The following is an 18257-nucleotide window of genomic DNA, read 5'->3' as shown; positions in this document are numbered from 1 at the left end:
ACTTTCTCAACATAATTCATCTATTACACCTGCTAAGCTCATCAGGGGACTCTAAAAGCACCAAATTCACCCTTGCAAGAAAAATAACTTTGCTAACCCTATGAACTTGCACTTTGTTTTTTAAATTTCCTGGATTTTCAAAAAACTGTCAAAGTTGTGCACACACACGGGTCAGTTTTGTTTGTGACAAGCTCCTACCTGACAAGTGGTTGTAGCTGAATCACCAGTAAGTTTGGTTTAGGTGTATTCACTTCTAGCCGAGAGACATTGAGATTAGTTATGTTTGTTAAGTTCCAGTCTTCTGACTCCTGAAGAAAGCTCAGGAGGTTCCTGGTAGCCTCACAGTCAACAGCTGGCAAAACTAAAGATGAAGGAGAAGACTGAAGAATTTCCTGTAATAAATTTGTAAACAGTTATTTACTTGCTTAATAATTAAACACAAACTTTGTTTTTTAATGTATCCTTACTATAAAATTCAAGGTGAGGAACCATCATGGTAAACAGTATGTTAATTCTCACCAGCCTGATACAGCCTGCAGGCTGCTCCTGAAAAGGGGCAGTGAGGTGACACTTCTGTCATTCCTGCAACTTTTGGGGGAAAGCTTAAGACACCCAGGGGCATCAGACTCTCACCTTTATTTGCACAAGTGTGGTGGAAGAGGAGAGACAGATGATGTAGAAGTTCTCAAGCTAGACAGACAGCTTACGAATGCTGCCAGAAATGAAGCTCATCATACAGCCACCTAACTGAACCTTGGAGGTGAGAAGGATCAACGTCAAACACCTCAAGTTCCAGCATCTGTATTCAATACAGAGTCATACTTTGCATAATAAATACCCTTCCATTGTGTTTATCCTGGTAGTACAGCACATAGTATTGACAAATGTCTAATTTTTAACTATTAAAGAAAGCTACATGTTTCAGGATATAGAAAGCTTCCAGACACACAAACAAACTTAATGTCATGTGCTTTCTGTCTTTGTACTCAAAATATAAATTATAAAGCTGTCCCGGGTTCAGCAGCAGCAGTCATTTTTCTCCTTCTTAGTAGCTGGTGCAGCGCTGTGGTTTTGGCTTTCGGGCTGGGAACCGCGCTGATAACACCGATGGTTTTAGTTACTGCTCAAATGTTTAGTCTGACCAAGGACTTTCTGAGTCTCATGCTCTGCCAGGGAGGAGGGTGTGGAGGAGAATCGAAAGAATGCAACTCCCACCAGTTGAGATAAGAATAGTCCAATAACTAAGGTATAACACAAATCACTGCTGCTGCCACCAATAAGAATAATGATAAGGGAAATAACAAGGGAAGAGAACACAACCGCTCACCTCCTGCATTCTTTCGATTCTCCTCCCCACCCCTCCGGGAGTTGGGGGGGGGGGTATACTGCGTGGTTAGGATTTACAGCCTGGGCTTAGACCATGACAAATGCTCAGGCTGAACTGGTTCAGATAATCAAGCATCAGTTTAGCTATCACTTTATTTGCAATCTTCACAGCTTACCTTCTGATTAAAATACTTGAGTGAAATGAATTCAAAAACATCCTCATTCTATAAATTTGAAACCTGATTAGTCAAAAAACATCTTTCCAAATATTTTTCTTGATAATAAAATTAACTTGAAATATTCAGGCAGAAAAAAATGTTAAGATGAAGACTTGAGAATGATCAAAATTAATGTACCCTAAATTTAATGTAAATATTAGAAGACATTTTTAAATTGAGTCTTAGTTTAAACTTTGTTAACTTTGCTTTCCCACTTTCTACATTTAAGTCTAGATTGAGTCTGTCACATGCTCCAACATTCAGATATTCAAGTTGCTGGAGACTCTCTCTCTCCCTCTAATTTATGCAAGTGTTGTGCTGTTGCTAACACTTCTCTCCTCCTACTCTTTTTCCCTTTTGTCTGTCCTCCAACTGCCTACCACTTTTTCTGACCTGCTCTGGCTCTTCTTAATTGCTCACACGTACTTCTTCCTAGGCAAGGGCTAGTTATTTTCACATTTCTATAGATTCTCAAAGGGAGAATTATGCAGCATTGTCTGATTTGACAGACTGATAGAAAAATAACTGCAGAAATTAAAATAGAGCAGAAAGTACTGATCTGGTTCACAAGTATTTGAGCAGCATTTTTAGCACTGCCAGGAAGGAAACAGTGATATGCTTCATTTTTGTTTGTTTATATGAATTTAGAGCTAAAATTCTGAGCAATAGTCAACTTTTTTCTTCTTTTTTCAATATTTAATCCTTTGCCCCCTAGCAGCAGCCAGAATGGCAGCAGGCACTTCTTCCAAGGACATGTATTAAACAGATTACTCATTTATTGTAAAATAAGATATAAAATGCATCGTTACTGAACATTATTGGAACTGTGCCTCTGCTCCTAAGCAATCCTGCAGTGCCATCTGTCTCAGCTTCCAGACGCTGGTATTCAACTGCTTTCCAACTGAAAGCCAGACACAGCTGGATATCTGCTCCTCAGTCTCAGATAGCTGTTCTGATCCCATGCCTCTTGTTTGTCATTCTTGACATTTGGCCACTGCACACTTCTCTTTACAATAACCATACGTTGCTTTACACATTTTAGGATTTCAACTGCCATGTATGTTCAGAACACAAGAACAAAGAGGGCGGAGAATGAAAAGGCCTACTGAGAAATCTGCTAAAAGACTGAAGAAAGAGGTACATCCATGTAGTAGCTAGGAAAGAAAGAGGAAGGGGGAGAAGGAAAGAGAAGAAAACCTCCTATTGAGCTGTTGGACTAATAGCAGGAATTCCTACATTAAATGCCAGAATTTATAACCTGTCTACAGGCAGCTTACTCTGAGTACAGTTCCCCTCTTTATTGTTCCCTGAAGCACTTCTCCGGATGAAATATCAGGAAGGTTCACTCCTGGATTACATACATCACTGTTCAGGTTTTTTTGAAGGTAGGTTTGGGATGTCTCTGCCCACATTTCTAGCCATCCTGAAGCCAAGTAGCTACACTATGATAAAGCTGTGCTTGGACTTACTTGCCCAGCTCTCATTTCAGTGTTATGTTAACTGGATTGATATTATACCTGAGCAATTTGATCCTGGAATAGAGTAAATTTAGGTCTATCATTAAAAAACTATTGTTAAAATCTTTGCTAAAGACTTGTGCATCCATCTATAAGCGATTAGATAGGTGTACTCATTGTTCTGAACTAGCTTATGTTTGGTATCAAAGCTGATAGACAGTCCTCTAATAAAAACATTTGTTTGGAAAAAGGCTCCTGTGCTTGCTGTGGAGATATCTGGGAACCTACATACAGAGTAGGCAGGCTCCTCCATGTAAAAAAGATCTTTTAAGTATTATTTTGTTACCTGTATGTAATACAAAAATATTAAGTATTGTACTTACTTTCTACAGTGTTGGTCAATGGGTTATCTATACAAACAGAAAAATCTCTTCAAACACATCTGGAAGCACATCTGTTTCTACACACAGTAATAACTACGAAGAAAATTATCATTGTTGCATTTTAACCTTCCAATTTCTATTACTCTTGCAGTCTTTTACACTATACCTGTGTTCTCCAAATGTATGCATAAAGCTACAAGTTATGATTTTAATAAAAATTGATCTGATTTACTTTAGCTGATAAAATATGTTGTAGTTACAGAAAGAGTTGTTGAACAAACCTCCATACCACTGTACTGTACGGTGGGAAACATGACATCAGATTTTTTTCAAGGGTTATAGACAGATTCGAGGAAGCCTAGAGAAGGAAACCTGAAGTCCAAGAATGGGAGGAACTATTCCAAAGAATAAAATACACACTACAACAACAAGGAAGGATTATAGTGGGGAGAGGCTTGTATGGTAGGTGACTGCTTGACAAAAAAGTTCTCCAAGTGCTAATCTTTGTATTTTATTATTTAATTTAAAAATTCTTTGAATGTTTAAGATAAATGATCTACCTATAAGCTTCCTTTTGTATTAACTGGAAATAGAATTCTTTTATTGCATACAAACCCATTGATACCAAAAGCTCAAAACAGCTGCCAGCAGTTGAACAAATGTACCCTCTGTAAATGTCTCTGTGGTTTACAAGCCTCCAACTCTTTTACAAATAACACTTCCCTCTTGTAGTACACATGCTGCTACATGAACATGTATGTTCTAAATGAGATCTTCAGTTTAGGTTGTGAACAAATTTCCATTTCTGAAGTTCAAAAGGAGGATGCCCAAGTGACATCCTATTACATGGAGTGCCTATTACAGCCTAATGAATCACTTGTGAAGGTATAAAAATTGTGATTATGCAACATCCAAGATTCTAATTTCCCCAGTGAGAAAATTCAGACCTGACCCTCACTTTGTCCTGTGTTTTGTGCATATTATGAGAGTCTTTCATAGCATGATTAAGAATGAGTTTCTTTCCCAAAGCAGCTCAAGTGGAGTGCAACTGATGCCATAGCAACTGAGCAAATTTTTGTAGCCTCTATTACATCCAAGATGGAACTGGATGATTAGAAAGATGATTTCTGGTCCTAAAAGCTACAAGTCTATGCAATAGATATTGTCAAAATTCTCCATGTTAGCACCTAGCTGAAAAATAAATATTTAATTTATACATCCCTTTTTTTTTTCACTCAAGTTACAGCACCTCACACCCACAGAATTATGCTAGAAAAATATTAAGATTTTCAAGTCCAACAGCACAAATCCAGGAAGTGCTGGAGCTAAGGTGAGCAATTTGTCAAAAGAAACTTTCAATTTTTAAAGAAGCTGTAATGAGAAACAGTTTCTCAGCCCCAAGACGGACAGAGAAAAGAGGCAAGGTCAGAAAGCAGTTACTGACATTTATTCAGCTTGTTGAAAACCTGGGTTTAAATCTGTGCTCTGCCAGATACAGACCCAAGATATATAGCTATATAGATAAACAAAGGACCTTTGTTTAGCTGAGGACCTCCTCACAAGCTCTCTGTAGGTCTCCATCCACTCAGTACACCGTCCAATTTCTAAACCTGTAAATCTCTGGACTCATCTCTAGCCTCAAGCTCTATCTACGGTGCTGAGGGAGTCCTGATTACAAGGCAAAAAAAAGTATTAAATAGTTTAATATGCCTCCTTTTAGACATCCAGGGCTTACTTAAATAATGCCACCACATCGTTAGGAGCTTGCAATGCCATGTGCACATTTCACACAGCTTCTGAAATCAAACGAGTTTTGCTGTTAGACAGCAGCAAACTTTGCTCTGCAGACTGCCTTGCATAGGTTTGAAACTTGGAGAGTATAAGGCATACCAGAGAAGTACCAGTACGTCTGCCTGTGGACAACCGCTGATCCTTATATTACAAAAGAAGATTACCCCCATTCATTCCTCAGAAAATGCATACGTATACATACCCTGAATAGCTGGTTTTGTTCTAGCATCAGTTTTAAACTGCTCTTATGTGGCAAAGAGATGAAGATATCCAGTATTAATAATACAAGGAAGATGTGAGGTTCTTAGTATAGATGTAAAGGTAATACGTGAATATTTACGTATTTAATAACACATACAGCTCGCTGTGTGGTGCTTGGGAATTTACACTTCCTCTGTTCCTCCTGCACTGCCTGCAGGAATACCTTTATGGCTTTCATGTGTGAACACTTCCTCTATATAATTACAGTTCAATAAATGGTCATGCAAATACAATCATAGATGCTGTGCAAAAAATCCATAAACCTCCTCAGCGAGGACAGAAGCTGAAGTTGCTGACGGGCTCAGGAGGACTCCATCTTAGAATCTGCACATGGAGTTCATTTCAAGTTACTCAAGTAGCATTTCTTTTTCTCATGAAGATTAAAGCAATCCACTATCTAGTTACATATTAACCGTGTTTGAACATGAAACCGTTAACTCCCTGCATGAAAATAAAATGGAGGTTCAGTTCTGAAAATCAGGAATAAATAATTGATTCCTATAACTTCTTTTCTTCCTATGGCTCCAAAACAGAATTTTGGGGTGTCAGTCTTGAAGTTTTTATATATATATATATATATATATATATATATATATATATATGTACAACACTAAATTGCAGCATGTTTAGGAATAATTTTGTCAGTTACAATGAATTTTGAAAACTCAATCTTCAGACAAAATAGCTACGAAAGACATTTCTGCAAACTCAGTTGATTTCCTTTAACCCATCTGATTCAACTGGAATAATCTCAATAAATAATTAAAGTAGAAAAACTGTTGCAATTCAGTTTCATTTTCTCAATTATTGTCTGTTTGCATCTTTCTTACATGTTTGTTGGGGTTTTCTTAATTTTAAATACTACATATAAAAAAATAAAAGAGAGAAATGCTTGCCTGAACATTTTGAAACGGATTCTTGTTAGCGTAGGATTCACTGAGGTATGTGAAATCATCTATGCTAAGCTGAAAAACAAAGAGAGTAGATTGGTGAGAAGGAGCCGTGGCATCTCATTCAGGTACAGAACGGCACTCAGCATTGGTGAGAAAAAAGGAATTAATGTTACGTACCATATCTTGCAGGAACAAGATGAGGTTTCTGGAATTCCGGGTAAATGGTTGCAAGAGTACAGTCAGTTCCTGTGCTGAGATGATGTGTCCTTCATGTAAGGCAGCATTCCACTGTAATCTACAAAAATAATTGTTTTTTCTGTAAAACATGCTGCTAGTGATGACACCTCTTCTTTCTCTAACCATGAAACAGAAGGTAACGATATCATCTTTGGTTTAAGATCAGGTTTACAGTTCAGTTTACTTGCATTCTACTCAAGAGGAAAAGAACTTGCCCATTTATGCCCACATCATGTTAATTGTGTTACAGGATGAAAAAAATTGGTCCAATTAAGATAACTGCCTCTCTCTACTTTCTTGTTTGTGTGCAACAAAAATAGCTACTGAGTGGAAAGAAGAATAACATGTTCAAAAGATTCACAGAGAATTCCCAGAGGGAATCCAAACTCCCAAACCACTTTCCAGTGCATTGGATATCTTGGTGGCCAGAGAGGAGTAGAACTCAGGCTAGACCACAAGTTGTCATAAAACCAAGGTTTTTAATAAATCTTTTGTTAAATAAAAGTGGCTTTTCAGTGTCATTGTAAACAATATGGTCTGTCTTAAGGTCTTCATGGTGAAGGACCGATTCTGCAGAAGCAGCTCAGAATTGCTGCCTTTCCAGAAAGAAGAGCTCTTCTGAACAGAATAGCTCAAGACACCAAGAAAAGCTTATGAGTTTTTTGCCAACCTGTCATTATGAGGACTGGAAAGACAAATTTCTCATTCATTTAGCTTTGCTGCTACGAAAAATAGTTATGGACAAAATGAGATGGCATTATTCTTTCAACACATGACTGGGATTTTAACAGTATGCAACATGGGTCTACAGGGATGAAATTTATTATGAATACTTTGGTCCTGGGTGTTTTGGCTAAGGTAAAACTCATTCTGTAGAAAACCCAGCATTTGAAGCACAATCTCCCATCTTCCCCAGATATGTATCAGTTGGTAATGACTGAGAAATCAGGTATTCCAGATCCTCTAATTGGTTCTAATTACAAACAATAAAATACAGCGAATCGCTGAGTGCTGTAGCACCAGCTCTTATATGATTGCAATTTGGTGAAGTTGAGATGCTGATTAAATTTTCTAACCCAAAAGCAATTTGAAAATGACCCTTGCACAGCAAGTTTTTATGAGTGAGAACAATCTTGGCAGTCTCTTAAGATGGAGGCAGAACAGGGGTAATGAACACATAGGGGGGTTTCAATGTTGTTTCTTGGATAAGGAAAAATCTATATTTCACTTCAAGACTTCCCAGTAATTCCAATGAAGATTGCCAAAAGTGAATCGAAAGCCTCAAACTGGACCCATGGCAGAAATAAAACAATACACTCCTGCAGTACTAGATATCCAGCTTACTTCAGATTTTGGGGTTTGGGAGAGTACTAGATTAAACTGTACATGTGGAAAACTTTTTCAGGACAATGTGCTGCAGATGTTAAATTCTAGTAGGTTTTCTGCCTGTCACTTTTCAAGCTTTAGAAGGAAACTTAGCTGTGCAGGAAGGATTTTTTTTTCTATTTGGTTGAAATTATCATTTGACATTTTCTTAGTTTTACTCAGCATCCTCATTTCTTTGTTAATTTGTGCTTGGAAATTCACATTAACTTGTATTTATAAAGCCAAACAGCTAGAAATTGTAATCTCAACTTGTCAGAAATGCCTCAACTTGTCAGAAAAGACAAACCTCACTATCGCAAATATTTAAGTATGATCTTTGAAAATAAGATACATGAAAACACAAACCCCTCAAAGATTCTGAATGGTTGTTCAGGAATTGACTTTCATACTGACTTTTTGCATTGCGTGGCCACAGCAAAATACTAATGACATTAAAGGAAAAGAAGATAGATTAAATTAAGAGATGTTAAAAATTGGGTTGTATGAAAGAAAATGAAAGTGAGTATCGTGGCATATTTATTTTATAAACTAACTATATAAATATAATCTTAAAAAAAATGAACACTTTGAGAGCTTTGTGGACATGTAGTTAAGAATAAAAGTTAATAGCACATAAAACAAAACTAAGCTATTTGCAGCAGCACAATGGCAAAGGCTTTTGTTGTGAACTCAAAAACTCAGAAATGTAATGATACTGTTTTAAAGCATACTTGCTTCTAAGCTATTCCGTGTTCCTTGTAGCAGTTCTTGCTAACTATCCAATCTTGAAAAGCACTTTTTGTGAGACCTTTTAGCTTCCAGTCAACTTTAGTAACTCCAGCATCATCATTAGAAAAATAAATCTACATCAGTTATTCAATAATTCTATTATAACGCAGTGTTTTTTTAATGCTTACATTCAGTATATTATACATGCATTTATTGTGCTGCTTCTAAACAGTTTGCTAAGCACTGTAGGCAAGGCTATACCCTTTGAGGGGGCTGCTACTGTCAGCTGGGTGCAACAGTATTCTCACTATGGTTCAGATGGGAAATGCCATATGTTTTACGTTGTACTAGCTGGTTTACTGTGAACTGCAGAGTGAAATGGAGATGCATGACTGCCACAGGCAGTGCATCACGGCTACGCTGATGGTGCGCTTTACTGAATGCAGTGAACAGGCCCATCCCATTGAATGCTTCACATCAAGCGGTCAGCAAGAGATCAGTCAGGGGTGGCAAAGGATAAAACAGGCAGTAGGCCAACACACATATTGATTGCTACTATTGATTGCTCACACATAATGTTATGTCCAAAGATGAACAGCCTTCTGCGGTCCTCTGCATGCCAAGCACATCAGACTTAACCTTTGCACTGCAGAGCCATCCTAGAGTCCTGAGCCATGGGGGCTCACAATGATGAGCATCTCTGATAATATAGTGCTTTTCTGCTGGCTAAAAAGGAGGAAACTTAAAAATCACCTGTTCTCTCCGCCAATAGCAGACATTAGATTGTTATTCTGCTTCTTTCTTGTCCTTAACTGCTCTGGCATGACAAAAGGTTTAAGCATACAGATTCTTAACTGACCAGTGTTTTTTCTAGGCAGAACTGGAATTACTATTAATGAAAACAAAGATTTCAAGATTTCTTGTATCCAACACACTGGAAGGGCAGATGGTAAGATAACAGTAACTCTTACTTGTGAGCCTACATTTTCGCTTTGTAGCTGCCTCCTGAACTCTTTCCTCCACGTTATTCTTGTCATTTATCTCTTTCAGTCTCATTGTGATTACCATATAAGAAATACTGTTTTCTCCTGCACAGCAGAAGTAAACTGGCTTGCATGCTAGCACACAGTATCTCCACAGGAGTCACATAAAGTTACAGCTAAAACATTTTTCTGTTCCACTGTATGCTCTTCATGTTCCACCTTTTTCCAGTAGATTTTTCAGTTAATTCCTTGCAGTTTTAGGAAACACAGTAAATAAACAATTTAGCATTAACGCTGTCTCAGAAAGTCACTTATAATCTGGATTTTCCAGGAAAGAATTCATTTCCTAGTATTAGCATAGCATAAATGAATGTAGTAATGCATTTTGCAATGACTGTAGGCAAAAATAATTTCTAAAACAAACACATGAGGGGCAATTGTAAAAGCTAATTTTAATCAATTTATTTACTCAAGCTCCCTTTCTAATCTGGGGAGGGAAAGAAAAAGTTCTGAATATTGGTTCAAAATGGCTAAATAAAGTTTCTGCTGTGTATTGTTTGCAAGAGGAACTTCTCCATCTCTCTTGCCTTGAAAAGCAACTGGAGTTATTAGTTTAAAGGCTGATTTAAGAGAAACGGAATTTTGTCCAGGCCAAAGTTATTTGGAGAATCTCTACTGATACATTAGTATTCCTTTGTGAAAAGCAGGACACCATGACATACTGAGTTATTTCCACTCCATCATTTGCTGGGATCAATGGGAAAGATTTTTGTTTGGTTAAAAGCACTTATTTTTCTCAAAGTAGAGATCTGCATTTTTCTTTATAGAGGAAAGAGGTATTTGTATTACTAATATCCCTGAAAGGATATATATTACGCTCACCTTATGCTTTGTACACTGCATATATTTGTCAGCTGTAATTTTCATCTGTATCTGATATCTAACATTATCTTTAATAGCATGATTATAGTACAGTAGTAATGCATAAAAGAGATACTTTAAAGTGTTACATTATTCTAATGTAGCTGTTCTGAGACAGGGCTTTACAAACACTGGCTAGTCCTAAAGAAAAGCAAAATGTATTACCTTTCAACTATTTGATATCAGATCCTACCAGATAACCTGGGAGAGGGTGATAGAACAGATCTCAGTTCTGTTGATTAGTGAATCACTGAACTTTTAAACTGTGGGACACGTTTCCACAGAGTGAATAGAAATCCATTGATAATTGCTGCACCTCTTTAGATACTCTTCCTAAAATTCTAGGTTTCTAGGTTTCATAAGCCTGAAGACCACATACTGCAAACCTTGCATCACCGTGAAGTACCAAGACGTAAAGCACTCATTTCAGGGTTACAAACCAAAAGTTGTTGCTACTGTTTCTTTATTTTACAAAATACCATGTATACCCTTTCCTGTTATTTCATTGACTCTCACCAGAACTAACTTCTGCCCCACAAGAACTTCACCTTCTCCTTTCAAAAATGCAAAGGTCATGGTTGGAAGAACGCTTCCTCCAGAAAATGTTCTATTTGTGGAAACATGAAACCGGAATAATCAGTCCACTATCCTGATTTTCTGGGTCCAGATTTGTATAAACCTGAACAATCTGCAGCCTAATCTAAAGCAAGATGCTAATTGCATCTCGATGGAAAAGTCTGCTTTTATGACCACCCAGGATTAACTGATAAGATCTTGCTTATATTTTCAACAAGTGTGTTGTTTATACCAACTAGGAAGTAGGACAAAGGAATCACTGATCTTTTCTTAGTCTCTTAGGAACACTTTTTTTCTAAAACAAACTCTTTCCAACATTTTACCTACAGCAAAAGTGAGGGTTAACCTGTGCACCAAGGCTGTGAACGGTACAGTTAAGCAGTTTATGCTTAGAGAATCACCCAGCTGGATTGTGACAAATTCCAAATACTGTTGGTGCAATGAATTACTTGTGTAAGACAAATAAATAAGCAAATAAATGCCGAGCTGAGATCAGGTTGAATTAAATACAATACATACTTGCTTTCTGAGGGTATGAGATGGACTCTCAATTAGTGTGTTTATAACTTATATAAACCAGGTTAAGAATAAAGAGGATTTAGGAATCAGGAGGCAAGAGTCAAGTAATTTACTCAGGCCAAAGCACATATTAAACAAATTCTATGGCGTAGAGCAGCTGTGTTGCCACCTTCCCACCCAGAACAGAACTTTGCTTTTAGCCCTCCCAGCCAGTCCTCTGATCCCATGAGCCCTCAGGAGCCTTTTCTTACAGATCTCTGACATCAGCTTACTGTATTTTGGGACAGTACTTCCTAGGCAAAACCCATGTGTATGCCCTGAAGAGACAGCCTTGTGAATAAGAGGCGCATAGTCCTCTGACAACTTCACATATCCAGTGCCCCACCTGAAGCTGTTAAGCTACCATATTTCTGGAAATACCAAATAATTATATAAAATCCTTAAAGTCTGCGTGAATAAAACTCTTGGTTGGAAAAAACGAGGTCTGTATCAGGCTCTTTCGAGAAAGGTTCAAAGTCTTCATTTCATGCATGTATGCAAATCCCTAAATTTTGCTTGACTCTTTGGACAGGCTGAGAAAGTTGGGGCTGTTCAGCCTGGAGAAGAGAAGGCTGCGTGGAGACCTCATATCAGCTTTCCAGTATCTGAAGGGGGCCTATAGGGATGCTGGGGAGGGACTCTTCATTAGGGACTGTGGTGATAGGACAGGGGGTAATGGGTTAAAACTTAAACAGGGGAAGTCTAGATTGGATATAAGGAAGAAGTTCTTTACTGTGAGGGTGGTGAGGCACTGGAATGGGTTGCCCAAGGAAGCTGCGAATGCTCCATCCCTGGCGGTGTTCAAGGCCAGATTGGACAGAGCCTTGGGTGACATGGTTTAGTGCGAGGTGTCCCTGCCCACGGCAGGGGGGTTGTAACTTGATGATCTTAAGGTCCTTTCCAACCCTAAGTATTCTATGATTCTACGATTCTATGATCCATTAAGACTGCTGTTTTTTTTAACAATTGATGTTTATGCATACAGCAGTGTATTCTGCTAAAAAAAACTGCATTAAAAAAAAAGTGAAAAATCAGGATCCAGGAGATAAGAAATGCAGGGATTAAAGATTGCCTTATGTTGTGCCTTTAAGTCATGACATCTGTGACAGCAGAGTTCAAGGTTGCCTTAAGGTGAATGTGTACTTCGGATTTGAAGAATATGCCCATCTTAGAACCCTAAAATTATAAATAAAAATGGGTAAATTCATCAGTTATGTTGTTTGATTGCTGAGAGACCAATTTATTTATTGGGCAATTTTAGTGCCCAGAGGTTATTTACACCTGATTAAATACAATATATTCTGCACACACACACACATACACACACACACAGAGCAATAGCACAAGTACAGATACTCTTTTATTACATTTCTTACCTCTGAGATGACCAAAGCAGCATCGGTACATGGCCCACCGACAGAGATGTTCTGAAGAGCACAGCGAGGGTGCACAGCAGCGGGGCTGGAGCAGCAGAGTAGAGCCGTGTCATGACTCCAGGCAAGTGTGTGCGTAACTGGCCAGCTGCAAAGGCAAAGCACGAGTGTATGCACAGTGGCACTTCCTGGTTCAGCTGCATTATCCGGATGCAGCCAGGCTGCTGGGTGAGGTTGCTCTCTAACGACAATGGGAGTTTCCAAAACATGAACTTCCTTATCTTGCAGTTGGCAGTTACGCATATTTTTAATAACTTTCAGGTCTGGCATTTAAGCAGCTCGTATAACTCTCCACAGTATAAGCACAGATTCCTCTTACGTTCGAGTACAAAGGAGAGTCATGAAGTCCAAACTCCTGTCCTGCTGTTTTCTAACTCGCTAATAACTGCAGGCTGGTAACAGTGTTGATCAAATTCAAAATGGAGTTCTTCACAGAAAAGTTTTCTGTACTGCACAAAATGTATTCTGCAGAACTTCCGTCTTCTTCCCCTGCTACATATTAGCATGTCCCTCAGCTTAGCTCTTTCAGATGTACTGAGAGCTGGTGTCACACATTTGGGTGTTGACAGGTTTGAAATCTGCAATAAATTTACCCGTTCCAGATTCCAGAAAGAAGGAAGAGAGTGAGAAAATGGTACTTTAAGAGTGTATCCACCGAAACATGGAATTGTTAAACTATCTTTTGCATGGAGCAATGCTGTGTCAAAAATCAAAAATACCAAAAGTCAGGAGCAAATTTTAATACTTCAGAACCTGACATGACTTCAGTACTTCACAAGTCTTGTGCAAGATCAAAATAGTCACAGAGAATTTCTTTGTGCTGGGAAGCAAATTCCTCTGGCATACTGTTTTACTCCTGCCAAGCACTGAGCTGTTTCTACACCTTGTCACTACACTAGGCAGCAGCAGTCACTCGGCACATGTTTGGCACAGGGCACAGATGTCTCTTCACAATCGGAACAAGATGTTAGGGAATAATACACCGAAGACATTGTTAGCTGTGTTAAAACGAGTTGTGATAAGGGCAAAATAAGGAAGCACGATGAAAATTTTGAGAATGTACAAATGTGTCAGAAGATACGCACATCTGAATCTGAGCACACGTAAATTAATTAAATGCATTTGCCTTACCTGACAGCATACTGTTGTGGTGCTGTTGTCTACAAGGGAATTTGTTCATCACTGCTGTCTGAAATCAGATTTCTGAGATAAAAACAATGATTTTGAGGGAAGCAATAAAACCTATCATCATCTACATGTTCCTTTTCTTCTCAGTGTTACCTTTGCATAACACTGAATTTAACTCCTTAATTGCAATTTTTTCCTCCTCTCCTCAGAGATGTAGTAGAAATCCTTCATCTCCCTTTTTACAAGCCAGCGTTTGTTTGTCTGTTTAAGGGTTTGTATGGGTAAGACAGCAATCCAGAGTACAGACAGAGATAGAACTGGAATACCCTAGGGAGAATTTTGTATGAATTGGAATAGCTCCATCAACACAAGCAAAATACTTTGTCATTCTCAAAGTGCTTGACTTTTCCATGGTATCTTCCAGACCGTGAGAGATCTTTCTCATGTAATTGTCCAGAATAGTCTTGCCAGGTTTGTGAGCATTTCCTGCCACAAAGCCAATCCACTGTAAGTCTTCCCGTCTGCTTCTTACAATTACCCTTTATATAAGAAATGAAGATGAACTGAAGGTCAGCATTATGTGAATCACGAGTGCGCAATATGATTGCCCACTGAATAATAAAGGAACCACAAAACTCTCAGTTTTGCAGAACCGACTAGATTTGCATTGCAGTTGGCAGTCTGGAGAAGTAATTACTAATACTTTTATTTGACTAAGACCATGCCTTCTCAGATTGTGATTCCTTTCATGATTTAGCTAGCATGGTGCAGAGATCCTTGTTTTGCAAAACAGCAAGAAAGCAACATATCTTACGCATATCTTACTATGCTTCTAACAGGAACCAGTGAAGAGTAAGTTCTAATGGGTCTCCTCCATAACTAATACAGTTAATAAATATGACCAACTCTGCCAGGCATTCCATGTCAAATTAAACCTTCACAATCTGATCTGAATGTACTGAAATCAAGACCCAACAAATACATATTGTTGTACAAATACATGCTGTAAGCTGACAGGAACCTCACTACAAGAGCAAATGATTTATTAATAAATATTTGACAATTTTATACTTTTTAAATGGGTGACAAGTGCTCGACTCTATTATTACGGAGCATTTTCCTTAGGCTAAAGCATTTACGCAATTTCAAAACTTCCACTGCTGGTGTGAGCAACTTCTTTTATAAGTTTGTACTCAAATGCTGACACCCTGGACAAAAACCCGAAGTCATGTAAGAGATTCCTGGCTTCTTACATTCAAAATGGCTGACAAAGTAGGTTAATGAAAACAAAAGAGGAGCTAATACAAGGGAGACAATTATGAAATAAAGGTATATTGTCCCTATCTCTTTCCAGTTGGTAATATCTCAAAATCTAGATTATCACCTGTTTGAGCTCGATCTTTTGGAGGGCATTTGCACAGACTAACCAAACTACATAAAAGTGAGACGGAGCAGTTTGTGGGTATACTCTGCATTCTGCCTTATGGAAACAGTCTTAAAACAAAACCAGATTGTTTTCTCTCAGATCACCATATTACTTATGATCAAACTTTTAACTGAAAACCAACTGAATTTTCCTTTTTAATATTTCATCACAAACCACAGTCTGGGAACAAGTGAAGTGAAGAAAGCTTTGAAAACAAAGGAATGAGAAGAACCTATTGAGTGGGATGTTAATTTGCCTCCCTTTGCAAATTTGGCTCTCAAATGCATCTGCATGCATCTTCTCCTTTTGCATTTTTTTCCATCCTAAAAATCTTTTTTTTTTGCCAAATGATAAGAAAAAAAGATACATATCACAGAGAAATTTTTCAAAAAGGTTCCTTACTTTCGTTTGATTAAAATGAGATGAGATCACAGTGGTTCTCTTATCTGTGAGCAGGAACCTAAATCACTTGATTGTGTCTGTTGGTATACACAAAAGTACAAAAAGTTTATGGCTGCATTTTCCATAGGGCTTTTCCCTTTAAAACCCATAGCTGATCTTGAGTCCAGGTTTAGAACTGCTGGCACATGAAGATTCTTTCTAAATTCAAGAAACTGAAACTCAGAATACTGTGAAAACATTATGAAACTGCAATGAAGAAAAATATATCTCCATTACCATGTAACTAAAATAATTTTAAAAGAAGCTATAATATTGACATAACATGTATTTACATTCTACTCCTACTCATTTCTCTGGAATTAAAAATGCTTTCTTTTATAATTGTATGCCTATCACAAACCCTATGTATTTCTTATCCTGTCAAAGTTGAAATACAGGACTCATAAAAAATAACTGGAGAGTAAAGACCAAGATAATGGAGGCTTAACTTCTTTCGCTTATGAATCCTCGTTTTCAAAACAAACCAAAGGGAAAAAAAAAAAAAATCCTCCCAACTTCAGAATTCCACATTCCTAATGTAAAAAATTTTGAATAAAAAGAAGTGTGAATGCCACATTTGTGTGGGATGATGGAAATTTAAGACTGTAAGTCAGGCTAAAGGGGATGACTATCATAACAAGGACAATTTACAGTGCAAGGTAAGCCAGAAGAACCATCTATATATAGGTGACAAAAATAAGTGCCATCCATTTGGCATGCAAATTTGACCCTTGAGCAATGGGTTTGGGTGCTAACAGCAGTATACTAAAAAAATTTTTCCTCCAGCTCAGATAACAGGCATACTCAAATTTACGTTCTTTAAAAAAAAGAAAAAAAAACAAAAAAAAACCCAAAAAATTAACAACCTAAAAGAATCCAAAATTTGGATTTTTTTTTTTTAATCTTAACTACTGTTAGTATCATTTCCTTCTGAAAAAGTGTTTTGCATATACCAAAAACTGGTCAGCAGCTACTTTGCTACCTTCACATACTTAATTTAGAATCCTGTTTTATTATTTGTTATAATCACTTTATTATCTAAGAAGGCAATTAATACTTCCCTCATCCGGACATCTTTTGGGGGCAAAGACGTGATTTTTATTTGATTTACGCATATTACTCTCATTTCTTCCTTTAAGACACAAACAGGGAAATTTATATCCTGGAAAACGTATGGACTTTCCCCTCGGGAGTTCAGAGGTAAAATGCATGTGCTGCTTTGCTTAATGAATGTATTACCCACTTTTGCATGTGGAAGGAAAGCCAGAACTTTTCCCTCTGAAATGGATTAGCAGTGGTGTTGGAGGTGGGCAGATGGCAATTTTTACTTCAAACTTAAAGAGTCCTGCTCACAAAAGAGTCTTGTGAGCTAAAGTGCAGGTGTTAATTGGCCACGAGTCTCTGCTAGTGCAGAAAGAGAAATAAAGCCATGTGGCCCAATAACTTTTTCCTGGTAGTGAGTATGTACATCCAGGAAACAACTGAGGAAAACCCAGCACTTTCACCAGTGTTTCAGACACATGCATTCCTCATGGTCCCAACTTCTAAACCACTATTTGAGAGACTTCATAAGCCTATCACATTAGCCACTTCCCAGAAGTGAAGGGAGAAGGTTAGAATTTCACCTTACAGTCTATTCTCCTTTGAAGAGGCACTGACACTTTGCAACCATTTGTCCTCATTACCCTGGAAAGAAATAGGCTCCAAAGCAGAGGCCTTTTTACCAAGAGATTCCAAAACCATCTTGTGTGTAACTCTGAAACTCAAGCAAATGTGATCAGGTGTACATTTAAAGACTTACTTAGTTTTAACAGAAATTGGCAGATCTGAACCTTTATCTGAACAGGATTTTTTCTCCTGATAAAATGCAATGACTTCTAGAAATGCAGTATCTTTAACTCTACTCTGATCTTTTCAATCAGAACAGTAACTATTTTAAATTCATGCTTTTTCAAAATATAATACAATTATAAATGCTATGTATAAAAAGGGGAAAAATATTTGTTTTAAATTCAGTAACAAGAGGATGAGATCAATTCTTCAACAAGGCAAAGTGCTGGGTCCTGCACTTGGGTCATAACAACCCCATGCAGGTTTGGGGAAGAGTGGCTGGAAATCTGCTCGGCAGAAA

At 37.8% G+C, this 18257-nt stretch overlaps 1 protein-coding gene across 1 annotated transcript in view; it reads right to left on the bottom strand.

Moving 5' to 3' along the window:
* Positions 1-14045, bottom strand: part of LOC130602660 (V-type proton ATPase subunit S1-like) — a 55576-nt gene extending 41531 nt beyond the window's left edge. Inside the window, exons 1-4 of the mRNA XM_057415762.1 lie at positions 13075-14045; positions 6507-6624; positions 6333-6401; positions 199-392 (exon numbers count right to left, since the gene is read on the bottom strand). Of these exons, the coding sequence (XP_057271745.1) occupies positions 199-392; positions 6333-6401; positions 6507-6624; positions 13075-13340 (647 nt within the window). The 5' untranslated portion in view covers positions 13341-14045. The remainder of the gene's footprint in view (positions 1-198; positions 393-6332; positions 6402-6506; positions 6625-13074) is intronic.
* Between the last annotated feature and the right edge of the window lie 4212 nt (positions 14046-18257).

This window comes from Pezoporus wallicus, unplaced genomic scaffold (assembly GCF_028554395.1).
Source record: "Pezoporus wallicus isolate ANWC-B61680 ecotype Strahan unplaced genomic scaffold, APGP_CSIRO_Pwel_v1 contig_6966, whole genome shotgun sequence".
Classification (NCBI taxonomy): domain Eukaryota; kingdom Metazoa; phylum Chordata; class Aves; order Psittaciformes; family Psittacidae; genus Pezoporus; species Pezoporus wallicus.
Note: the sequence above shows the minus strand (reverse complement) of the source record. Positions and strands in the feature narration are given on the sequence as shown.